This window comes from Muscardinus avellanarius, assembly GCF_963383645.1.
Source record: "Muscardinus avellanarius genome assembly, chromosome: 1".
In the NCBI taxonomy this organism is placed as follows: domain Eukaryota; kingdom Metazoa; phylum Chordata; class Mammalia; order Rodentia; family Gliridae; genus Muscardinus; species Muscardinus avellanarius.
In genome coordinates, this window is record NC_137786.1 from 177,824,457 (window position 1) to 177,836,123 (window position 11,667).

At 47.9% G+C, this 11,667-nt stretch overlaps 1 protein-coding gene across 1 annotated transcript; it reads right to left on the reverse strand.

The window, feature by feature from the left end:
* Nucleotides 1–446: 446 nt before the first annotated feature.
* Nucleotides 447–695, reverse strand: LOC308264226 (cytochrome c oxidase subunit NDUFA4-like; the record flags this gene model as incomplete). The annotated part of the gene is made up of 1 exon (XM_080697355.1): nucleotides 447–695. One exon carries the CDS (start codon nucleotides 693–695, stop codon nucleotides 447–449), a length of 249 nt encoding a protein of 82 aa, XP_080553481.1.
* Nucleotides 696–11,667: the final 10,972 nt, after the last annotated feature.

An 11,667-nucleotide genomic window follows, 5' to 3' on the forward strand; every position in this document is an offset into this window, starting at 1 on the left:
TCCTTTGTGTAACTGGGGACTGAACCCAGGGGTGATTTTCTACTGCTAAGCTACACTCCTAGCCTTATTTTTATTTTACTTTTAATTTTGAAACAGAGTCTTGCTAAATTGCTGAGGCTGGCCCTGAACCTATGATCCTCTTTTCTCAGCCTCCCAAGTACTGGGATTACAGGCATTCACCCCCATGCCCTGCTTAGACTAGTTTCTTTCTTTTATTTTTTATTTACTGGGGATGGAACCCAGGGACATTCTACCTCTGAGCTACACCCCCAGCCCTATTTTTTATTTTTTTCAAGTTTCAGAAGTTTATTAATCAGTGTGATAAACTTCAGCAAATCAACATGATGTCGGGCATTTAAAGGAGTATTTCCAGGTTAAGTGGAAAATTGTGCAGATGGCTTCAGAAGGACCTTCGTTCTAAGCAGCTTTATAGTGAAACAGCTCATTTAGAAGTCTGCACCGTCTTTCTTCAGTTTGCTGTAATCCACATTCACGGAGCAGAACTTCTGTTGATCACTGGGACCCAGCTTGATCCAGGGCTCTGGGATATTCTTCCTGTCCCAATGGACATCTGGACTGAACAATGCCAGACACAGCACATACAGTGCTGCGCCTGTACCTCCTGCCCCAATAAAGACAAAGAGGGGGATCAAGCTTGGATGCTTCTTGGCCCGACCTAGGATATGGCCGATCATGCTTGCAGCAGAGGCCTACAGCCCCCAAAAAGATTTGAACAAATACACCAGGCCTGAGACTAAGTATCTCTGTGCTCAAGCTAAGCGGACGTCCTTACTTGTATTTTGAAACAGGGTCTCACTGAGTTACAGAGGACCTCACCAAGTAGCTGAGGCTGGCCGTGAACCGTGATTCTCCTGTCTCAGCCTCCTGAATGCTGGAATTACAAGCGTGTGCCACTATGCCTGGCTAGACTAGTTTCTTTACCTCTGCCTTACTCCTCCCCTCTGGGAGACTCTACACTACCTGAAGTCCTAACCATAGTGACCAAGGCAGAACCAGGTCAGGGAGTGCTCGAGAGTAAGGCTCAATTACAGTTTGTTTTTGTTTGAACCCAGAGGCACTCTACCTGTGAGCTACACCCCCAGCCCTCTTTCATTATTTTTGTTTTGAAATAGGGTCTCACTAGGTTGCAGAGAGTCTCATTACATTGCTGAGACTGTCCTTGAAGCTGTGATCCTCCTGTCTCAGCCTCCCAAGTACTGGGATTACAGGTCTGTGCCACCACACTCGGCTTCAATTACTATTTGGAATCCCGGCAAGCTAAAGCCAGAAGGAGCCAAAGGGGTTGTCTAACTCCAACTTCCCATTTTACTAATGAAGAAACCTAGACTCCGAGCCAGACACCGAGAGGGCGTCCAAGGCTACTCAGCGAGTTGGGAGCAGAGATAAAATTAGAACACTAACCTTTGATCCCCCACACGGAAAGCCTTCTTTCTCTACACAGGACCCTGCAGAAGGGGAATAAGCATTTTGGCTAGAGCAGTGAGAGTTACCCTTGACAAGTCCATTTGTGACACTGCACTGAAGTTAAATGTGGTTAAATTAAATGTTCATCCTTTGGAACCAGTTTGCTGATAAACCCAGACATAGGGGTTGGCACAGAGCAGCCTCTTTTATAAGCATTCTGACAGAGCCAGAACATTCTCATTTGAGCCGGGCGTGGTGGCGCACGCTTGTAATCCCCAAGCTTGGGAGGCTGAGACAGGAGGATCGCACGGGTTCGAAGCCAGCCTCAGCTACTTAGTGAGGCTTTCAGCAATTTAGCAAGCCCCTGTTTTCAAATTAAATATAAAAAAGGTCTGGGAGTATAGCCCGGAGGTAGAAAGCTGAGTTCCACCCCCAGTACTTCAAAAAAAAAAAACAAAAAAAACCATTCTCGTGTGTGTGTGTGTGTGTGTGTGTGTGTGTGTGTGTGTGTGTGCGCGCGCGAGACAGAGTGTGTGTGTGTGTATGTGTGTGTGGTGGTACTAGAATTGAACCCAGGAGCATTCTACCTCCGAGCTACACTCAGCCCTATTTTAGTGTTTATTCTGAAACAGGGTCTCACTAAGTTGCAGAGGTCCTCCCTAAGTAGCTGAGGCTGGCTATGAACCTGCGATCCCCCGTCTCAGCCTTCGAAATACTGGTATTACAAACGTGTTGCCACCACATCTAGCCACATCCTCATGTTAATTTGCTTAAGTTATCATTGACACAGGTACAACATTTAAAAACCCAGGTAGGGCCAGGTGTGGTGACACACTCTTGTAATCCCAGCATTTGGGAGGCTGAGACCGGAGGATCGTGGTTCACGGACAGCCTCAGCTACTTAGTGAGGCCCTCTGCAATTCAGTGAGACCCTGTTTCAAAATAAAAAATAAAAAACAGGGCTGGGGGTGTAGCTTGGAGGTAGAAGGCACCTGGGTTCCATCCCCAATACCACACACACACACACACACACACACACACACACACACACAAAACCCAGGTAGAGAATTTTCAGAAATCATGAATATTGCTGGGAACTCTGGGGAAACTGAGGCACCCAGTTTGAGAAATCCTGAGTTTTCTCTGTGTGTGTGTGTGTGTGTGTGTGTGTGTGTGTGTGTGTGTGTGCTGGTGCTATGTATTGAACCCAGAGACATTCTACTTCCAAGCTATGTACCCAGCCTCATTTTCTCTTTCTCTCTCTCTCTCTCTCTCTCTCTCTCTCTCTCTCTCTCTCTCTTTCTTTCTTTCTTTCTTTCTTTTTTTGTGTGTTTCTGGGGATGGAACCCAGGGGCATTCGACCTCTGAGCTACACCCCCTGCCCTATTTTTATTCTTTATTTTGAAACAGGGTCTCACTAAGTTACGGAGGGCCTCACTAAGTAGCTGAGGCTGTCCTCGAAACAGGATCCTCTGGTCTCAGCCTCCCAAATGCTGGGATTACAAGCGTGTGCCACCACGCCCGGCTTAAATTCTGGGTTGTCTAACACAGTCCTAGGGAAGGGACAGGACCAGGCCAGGTCTAAACTGCAGGTTCAGTGACAGAGCATAAAGTGGGGCTCAACTCCTATTCTCTGCCTACCCCCCACCCAGCCCCCAGCCTCTGATGGGCAGGCCTGAGAGTGTCCTTCTTCTGTTTTCAACCACATGGGAACCTATTGGTTCCAGGCAGCTGAGAGTCCCCCTGGGCTATACATGCCCCTCTGGGCCTCGAGTCCTTGTCTGTAACATGATGGAGTGGAGTTGCCTGGAGGGACTGGTGGGAATAGAGAGAAGGAGCCAGAAACATCCACTCATTAGAGTTACCACTGTGGCCGGGCGTGGTGGCGTTCACTTGTAATCCCCGCACTTGGGAAGCTGAGACAGGAGGATAGCACAGGTTTGAAGCCAACCTCAGCTACTTACTGAGGCTCTCAGCAACTTAGAGACCCTGTTTCCAAATAAAATACAAAATAGGTCTGGGAGTATAGCTCAGAGGTAAAAAGCCCCTGGGTTCCACCCCCAGTACCACCAAAAAAAAAAAAAAAAGTTACCACTGCAAATTGGCTAGTTTTTCTGGTAGTTGTAAGTCTAGAGCTGAAAAGAATCATCTTACCCTTTACTCCACTTCAGAGACATCATCTTGCAGAAATAAAGCAAGAGGAAAAGGCGTGGATCTCAAACGAACTGATAATCACCCCTTAGTGCCAACCCAGAGTTTGCCCCCCCCCCCAGCAGGCAGCTAACATATTTGTTCAAAGATAATCATCTGGTCCTGTGGCAGCCCTGGGAGACAGCCCCCCCTCTGGGCTCCCTCATTTAGTGATCCCCTCCATTAGTGATCTTGGGGTGCTATCATTTTTGTCCCTTCACTATCCCCAAAGGATTTGAGGGGTGACTCCTTTCTCTTCTAATATCCCTGGATCCCAGCAGTTCGCCTGAACCAGAGAAAGCACCAAGGAGCTGGCTGAACAAATCAGTGGAGATAAGTGCTCGGGACATAGCACGTCCTCTCCCTGAGCCCTGTGACAGTTTGCACCTGACTTCCCAGAGGAAGCAGAAGCAGGTGCAAGACGGCGAGTTTTCACGCAGGCTTGAGCATCGGTCTCTGGGAAAACACCAGCCCAGCTGACCTCTGTGAGGATAGCACCAGGGCTCAGGCCACCTTTTTTTTTTTGTTTTCTCTCCGCTGGCCTCCTAGCTTTTTTGGCTCAGCAACGCCCAGGATTCTGGGCATGTTTGCCTCTGGCCTTCTAAAAATAGGAGGCTGCCCAGTACCTCCCAGATGTCTGAGCGCTGAGTCTGTGATTTCCCTGCCTATAATGGGACAGCCCAGACATGGGCAGCCGGGGTGGCCCAAGCAGCTAAAGCCACTTCCTCTGCCTCCCACCCACCAGCCTACCAGGAGCTCCACCCCAGCTCCCAGCCCTTGCATGTGGCCCCGCTGCCTGAAATGGTGGTCCTTAGGTAGACCTCAGGGAGTGTTGACTCCAGGCCCTGCTTGGGCAGATGGGAGCATGGAGGTCCGCGGACTCCATGCTCAGGTCCCCCTTATCCACTCCCCAGGCTTGGTCATGCTGCTTGCTGCCCCATTTCCTGCCTGCTGTCCAGCTCTTTGCGCCCAGTCTGACTGCCTTCCACCAGCTGTAAGCTCCTGACAGCAGGGATGGGGAGGATCCCTGGGGTCCCCACGGTGCCTGGAAGAGTGTCCAATTCAGGGCACACATGAGTAAACGCAAATCAGATCAGTAGTGCAGTGGTTGCCAAGGCCGTGGAGCTGGGCTGGGGGACGAGCCTGTGGATTTGAGTCCAGTCAGCCATTGTGACACTGTATCCTCATCTCTTTCCAGGAATGAGCCTGTTAAATGGGAGCTGGGTGCCATAGTGTCTAAGGGCTGAGCCAGGCTCTTGTCAGGAAGCTATGAGGTGATGCCCTGTTGGGTATTCCTGTGCCCGCCTCTGCCCCATTGCACGTGAAGGAGAGGGTACCTCCTGCTGGTTCCACCCAGCTCCAGGACCTCAGCCTCTCCTCCCTCCATGCCTCTGAATATCCCACCTCTGGTCCCAGGTCCCTTGGCCCAGCTCTCCCAGTGGTGCAACCTCTGCTCCTGCTGCTGGTGCCCAGGGGCGAATCACCCCACCCCTTACTGACCATGTGACCTTGGGTAAGTCCCCTTTTCTGGGCTTTAGTTTCATCATCTTTCTTTGTGTGTGTTTTTGGGGGTACTAGAGATGGAACCCAGGGGCATTCTACCTCCAAGTGACACTTCTAGCCCTATTTTTATTATTTTTGTTTTGAAACAGGGTCTTACTGAGTTTCAGAGGGCCTCACTAAGTAGCTGAGGCTGGCCACAAACCTGTGATCCTCCTGTCTCAGCCTCTCAAGCACTGGGATTATAAGTGTGTGCCACCATGCCTGGCTTTAGTTTCATCATCTCAAAAATGGAGAAGCCAGGAGTAATGGCACACTCCCCTAAGCCCAGTACTAGGTAAGTTTGAGGTCAGCCTCTGCAACCTAGCAAGACACTGTTTCAAAATAAAAAATAAAGTAGGTCTTGGAGGTATAGCCCAGGTAAAAGGCCCCTAGGTACTACCCTCAGTATCACAAAAAAAAAAAAAAATAGGGCTATGAGTACAGCTCAGAGGTAGAATGTCCCTAGGTTCAATCTCCAGTAACCACCCCCCCAAAAATTAGTAAAATGTATCACATGCCTGTAATTCCAGTACTAAGGAGGCTGAGACAGGAGGATAACAAGTTCAAGGCCAGCCTCAGCAATTTACAAGAATCTCAGCAACTTTGTGAGACCTTGTTTCAAAATAAAAAATAAAAAGGGGTGGAGGTTTAGCTTGAAGTAGAATGTCCTGGGTGCAATCTCCAGTACTAAATAAAAAAAAAAAAAGTAAAACGAAGATAATGAGCTGGTAACATAGCTCACTGATGGAGTACTTGCCTAGCAGGCTCAAGAACCTCAGTTCATCCCTGGTATCACCAATAACTATATGAACGAATAAATAAAAAGTAAGATGGAGATGATAAAATCTACTTTAGAGGCAGGGTAGAGGCATAAAGCAGATTAGCTATCTGATTTCAGGTCATAAATCTCCTGCTGCAGAAGCTTCCCCTGACCTCCCTGGATATCCAGCTCAACGGCCTTTACTCTCTGCTTCTGTTCTTTCCTCCTTCACAAGTTCACACTAGCGGGTCGCTGTCTCTCCATCGGGTCACTGTCTCTCCATGTATCAGTCCTCCCCCAGGCTGGCGGCTCCTCAAGGCCAGCAGTCTCCAGAGCCCAGGACAGGAGCTTCACAGATAAAATGCATGGGAAAGCTTGTTGACTGACAAATGAGTGCAGAGCCTGGGGAAGGCAAAGGGCCGTGCAGAAGCCTGAGGGTCTGATTCAGGAGGGCCGGGAGAGATGGGGAGAGTTTTGGTGATAGAAATGGCTACACGGCTTCTTGGAGCCCTTTCTCTGTTTCTCTGCTTGGTGTGTTCATCCCTCAAGATCCCAGGCAGGTCTGGCCCAGTGGTGCACAAGTGTAATCCCAGTACTTGGGAAGCTGAGAAGGAGAATCTCAGGTTCAAGGCCAGCCTCAGTAATTTAGTGAGGCCCTCTACAATTTAGTGAGGCTTTGTTTCCAAATTACTAAATAAATAAATAAATAAATAGGGCTGGGTGTGAGGCTTAGAGGCAGAACACCCCTGGGTTCAATTCCCAGTACCAAAACGCAAAACAAAACAAACAACAACTATTGGCAGGCATCTCCTCTGGCTACTCTCTCTGCTGGCACATTGTACACTCCAGGGTATCTTTATATGTCTGTCTCCCTGCTCTGAACCTGAGTTCCCTAAGGCAAGATCCTGTTGGATCTGATAGCACTACATCCTAGATCTAGCCTGAGTCCAATAAAGGATATGGAATGGATAGAAGAAAGGATTTTTCCGTCCAACTAGGAGCCAGGTATGGTGGCTCACCCCTGTAATCCCAGCACTTAGAAGGCTGAGACAGGAGGATCACAGGCTCCAAGGCCAGCCTCAGCAACTTAGTGAGGCTGCCAGCAAATTAGCAAGACCCTGTTTTCAAATGAAAAATAATATAGGGCTAGGGGTGTAGCTCATAGGTAGAATACCCTGAGTTCAATCCCTAGCACTACACAAAAAAATAAAGAAAAATAAGAGCTGGGCGTGGTGGCGCACGCTTGTAATCCCAATACTTAGGAGGCTAAGACAGGAGGATCACACAGGTTCGAAGCCAGCCTCAGCAGGTTAGTGAGGCTCTCAGCAACTTAGTGAGACCCTGTTTCCAAATAAAACACAAAATAGGTCTGGGAATATAGCCCAGAGGTAGAAAGCTCCTGGGTTCCACTCCCAGTACCACACACACACACACACACACACACACACACACACATACACACAAATAAAAGAAAGAAAGAAAGAAAGAAAGAAAGAAAGAAAGAAAGAAAGGAAGGAAGGAAGAAAGAAAGAGATATTCAACTTTCTGGTTTTTTCTTTTTTTATTTTATTTATTTTTTTTTTTTGTGTGTGTGTGTGGTATGGGGGTGGAGCTCCAGGGGCATTCTACCTCTGAGCTACACCCCCAGCCCTCTTTCTTTCTTTCTTTCTTTCTTTCTTTCTTTCTTTCTTTCTTTCTTTCTTTCTTTCTTTTGTGGTACTGAGGGTAGAACCCAGGAGCATTCTACCTTTGGGCTATACTCCCAGACCTGTATAAAACTTTATTTGGAAACAGGGTCTCACTAAGTTGCTGAGAGCCTCACTATGTAGCTGAGGCTGGCTTTGAACCTGTACGATCCTCCTGTCTCAGCCTCCCAAGCGCTGGGATTACAAACATGCACCACCATGCCTGGCAGACTTGAACTTTTTTTTTTGTAGTACTGGGGGTGCAACCAAGGGGCTTTTTCTACCTCCGGTCTATTCTCCCAGACCTCTTTTATACTTTATTTGGAAACAGGGTCTAAGTTGCTGAGAGCCTCATTAAGTAGCTGAGGCTGGCTTTGAACCTGTGTGATCCTCCTGTCTCAGCCTCCCAAGTGCTGGGATTACAAGCATGTGCCACCACTCCCAGTTTATTCTTCATTTTGAAACAGGATCTCACTAAATTGTGGAGGCCTCACCTCACTAAGTATCTGAGGCTGGCCTTGAACCTGTGATCCTCCTCTCTCAGCCTCCCAAGTACTGGGATTACAAGCTGGTGCCACCATGACTGGCTCATGAACTGCCTGATTTTTAATGCTCCTCTTAGCCTTGGGACTATGTTACCTAAGTGAGAGATGGAGGGGCAAGGCATTGTTGTCCTTCCAGAGGCAACCTGCAAACAAGTGCAGGTTAAAAAGGAGCTGGTGAGAAGGACTGATAAAGAGTAGTCAAGCTGAAGGTGGTGGCACATGCTTGTAATTCCAGTACCTAAGAGACAAGAGGGTTGCAGGTTCAAGGTCAGCCTCAGCAATTAAGTAAACTGTTTCAAAATAAAGAATAAAGCTGGGCATGGTGGTGCACTCCTGTAATCCCTGTACTTGGGAGGCTGAGAGATGAGGATCACAGGTTCGAAGCCAGACTCAGCAACTTAGCGAGACCCTGTTTCCAAATAAAAAATAAAATAGGGCTGGGGGTGTATCTCAGAAGTAGAATGCCCCTGGATTCAACTCCAAGCATCACACACACACACACACACACACACACACACACACACACACACACAGAGGCTAGAGCTAGGAGTACAGTTTGGAGGTAGAATGTCCTTGGGTTCAATCGTATGTATTTCTGAAGCTCATCTTTGTGTCTGGACTTGTCTTTGCTGAAGAAAGGCTTTCAAGAGCCAGAGTCTCAGTATCAAAGGCTTCTTGGTATCCAAAAGTATCCTTTAATGTGAGTCCATTCTCTTGTACTTTATGCCTCCTCCTCCTCCTTCTTCCTCTTCCTCCTCCTCTTCCTCCCCCTCCTCCTCTTCCTCCTCTTCCTCCTTCTCCTTCTTCTTCCAGTACTGGGGATGGAACCCAGGGGCATTCTACCTCCGAGCTACACCCCAGCCCTATTTTGTATTCTTTTTTTTTTTTAAGCGGGTCTGGGGATGGAATTCAGGGGCATTTGACCTCCAAGCTATATCCCCTGCCCTATTTTTATTCTTTATTTTGAAACCGGGTCTCACTGAGTTGCGGAGGGCCTCGCTAAGTAGCTGAGGCTGTCTGCGAACCGTGATCCTCCAGGTCTCAGCCTCCAAATGCTGGGATTACAAGCATGCGCCACCACGCCCAGCTGTATTCTTTATTTTGAAACAGGGTCTCACTAAGTTGCGGAAGGCCTCACTAAGTAGCTGAGGCTGGCTGCGAACCTGCAATCCTCCTGTCTCAGCCTCCCACGTACTGGGATTACAAGTATGCGCCACCATGCCTGGCTATTTTTTTTTAAATAATTTATCTTCACTTGTTTTTGTGTGTGTGGCACTGGGGATTAAACCCAAGGGCATTCTAACTCTGAGGTACATCCCCACTCCTCTTTTATTTTTATTTTGAAACAGGGTCTCACTAGGTTGTTGAAAGTCTCACTATTTAAGCTGGGCATTGTGGCACACACTTGTAATTCCAGCACTTAGGAGGCTGAGACAAGAGGATCACAAAGGTTCGAAGCCAGCCTCAGCTACATAGTGAGGCTCTCAGCAACTTAGTGAGACCCTGTTGCCAAATAAAATATAAATATAAAATAGGTCTGGGAGTATAGCCCGGAGGTAGAAAAGCCCCAAAGCCCCTGGGTTCCATCCCCAGTACCCAAAAAAAAAAAAAAAAAAGAAAGTCTCACTATTTGCTGAGGCTGTCCTTGAACCTGCAGTCTTCCTGTCTCTGCCTCCTAAGTACTGGGATTATAAGCATGTGCCACCACGCCCGAATTTTACCATCACTTATGAAATATAATTTTGTCCAAGCTTGAGTTAATGGTATAAATACTCAAGGCAAACAACTGGATAATAGATACTAATACACTATAAAGTTTGTGTAAATCACATAAGGATTGTACTTTACACTTTCACTTCACACTTTTGAGCCTTTGATGATTTGGTGGCGAATAGTTTAAAGGTTAACTGGAAGCCAGTGTTGGGGTTGGGAGAGACGCAGCTGCTGTCAGCAAGCAAGCAGGCTCACAGGTACTCATCAAGGCAGCCAAGAGAGGAGGCAGCTGTCAGGCAGGTACAAGGGACACAGAAAAACTAAACCAGGCCAGACGTGGTGAGCACGTCTGTAGTACTGGCTGCTTGAGAGGCTGAGGCAGAAGGATTGCCTGAGCATAGAAGTTCAAGACGAACCTGGGTGACATCGTGATACTCCATTTCAGAAACAAAAACAAAATACATTTGGTCTTGGGTGTGGAGTGTTTGCTTAGCATGTGTAAGGCCTGGATTCAATCCCAGCACCTAGGAAAGAAGAGAAAAGAAAAATACCACACCGGCAAAAGCACGTCAGAGAACCACAGATTGGAACCATTTAGTTCAGGGTCAGGCTTCCCTATGAATAAGTGCCCTTGGTACCTCACTCCATTCTTGTCTACGCAAATTATTTTCTGGGATTCATGATTCTCCAGAGATTTCCTCCTGTGAAGCCTCTGTCCTCAACCATATAGGTCAAATAAGGTTTCATCAAGGTCAAGATCCCAGACTCCAGAGGTTTGGGTAATCTAGCTTTCCTGCCACAAACTCCCAAGGTTAGAGCCCATCTTAAGGAGGAGGGCACCATTGATATTGAGCTGCGCATGAAGCAGAAACTAAACTCTCAAGAGCTGGTACAGATGGCGCATGGTCAGCTTGCTGCCACGGAAGAGGTTCAGAAGGAAGCCAGGCTCTGGTGAAACGGAAGTATCTGAGGTCTGACAGTTGCTCTCTGCATGGTTTCTGCAACCAGGAGGAAGTAAAAAATGTCTGGGTACCTGGCAGCTTCTACCCTGAAAGCCCATGGGACAGTGACAGGTGAGGCTTCATACAGGCTTGCTCTATGGTCCAAGGCCAGGGGCCAACTCTGGGGAGTAGTATGGCTCAAGGGCTTAGTGCAGGCAAAGGAAAAGTCCTGAAGCTGGGTCATGACCTTGGGCAAATCTCACTGTCTCTTTGTGCTTGGTTTTCCTTTTTGCAAAAATGGGATTTGGAGCCAGGTGTGGTGGTACACATCTGTAATCCCAGTACTTGGGAGGCTGAAACAGGAGGATTATAGGTTCGGGGCCAGCCCCTTGCTCAGCTATTTAGGGAGGCCCTCTGAAACTTAGTGAGACCCTGCTTCAAAATAAAGAATAAAAATAGGGCTAGGGTATAGCTTGGAAGTAGAAGGCCCCTGCATTCCATCCTCATTACTGAAAAAAGGGGGGATTTGGGTTAAATTTGTCCATGCATTAAGGATTTTTGGAATGGTGGTCCCTGGGGATACAGATAATTTGCTTACAAGGAACCTGGTCTGTTACCCTGTTGGTAAGGGTCTCTTGATGGGGGGAGAGATTATTACTGGGTGTATAGGTGCCAGAAAGCTCTAAACGGAGAGCACTTGTGGATCCTGGATGTTCAGGCAAACTCCAGCGAGGGCAGAGTGACTTGTCCACGGCCATGTAGCTAATCAGTGGCCCAGCTGGGGCCATGGTTGTGAAAGAAAGGAATTCAGAAAAGGATGTAGCTATATAGAAGTCGCTTCAGCTTGTGCTTAGTACTGTCCTCAG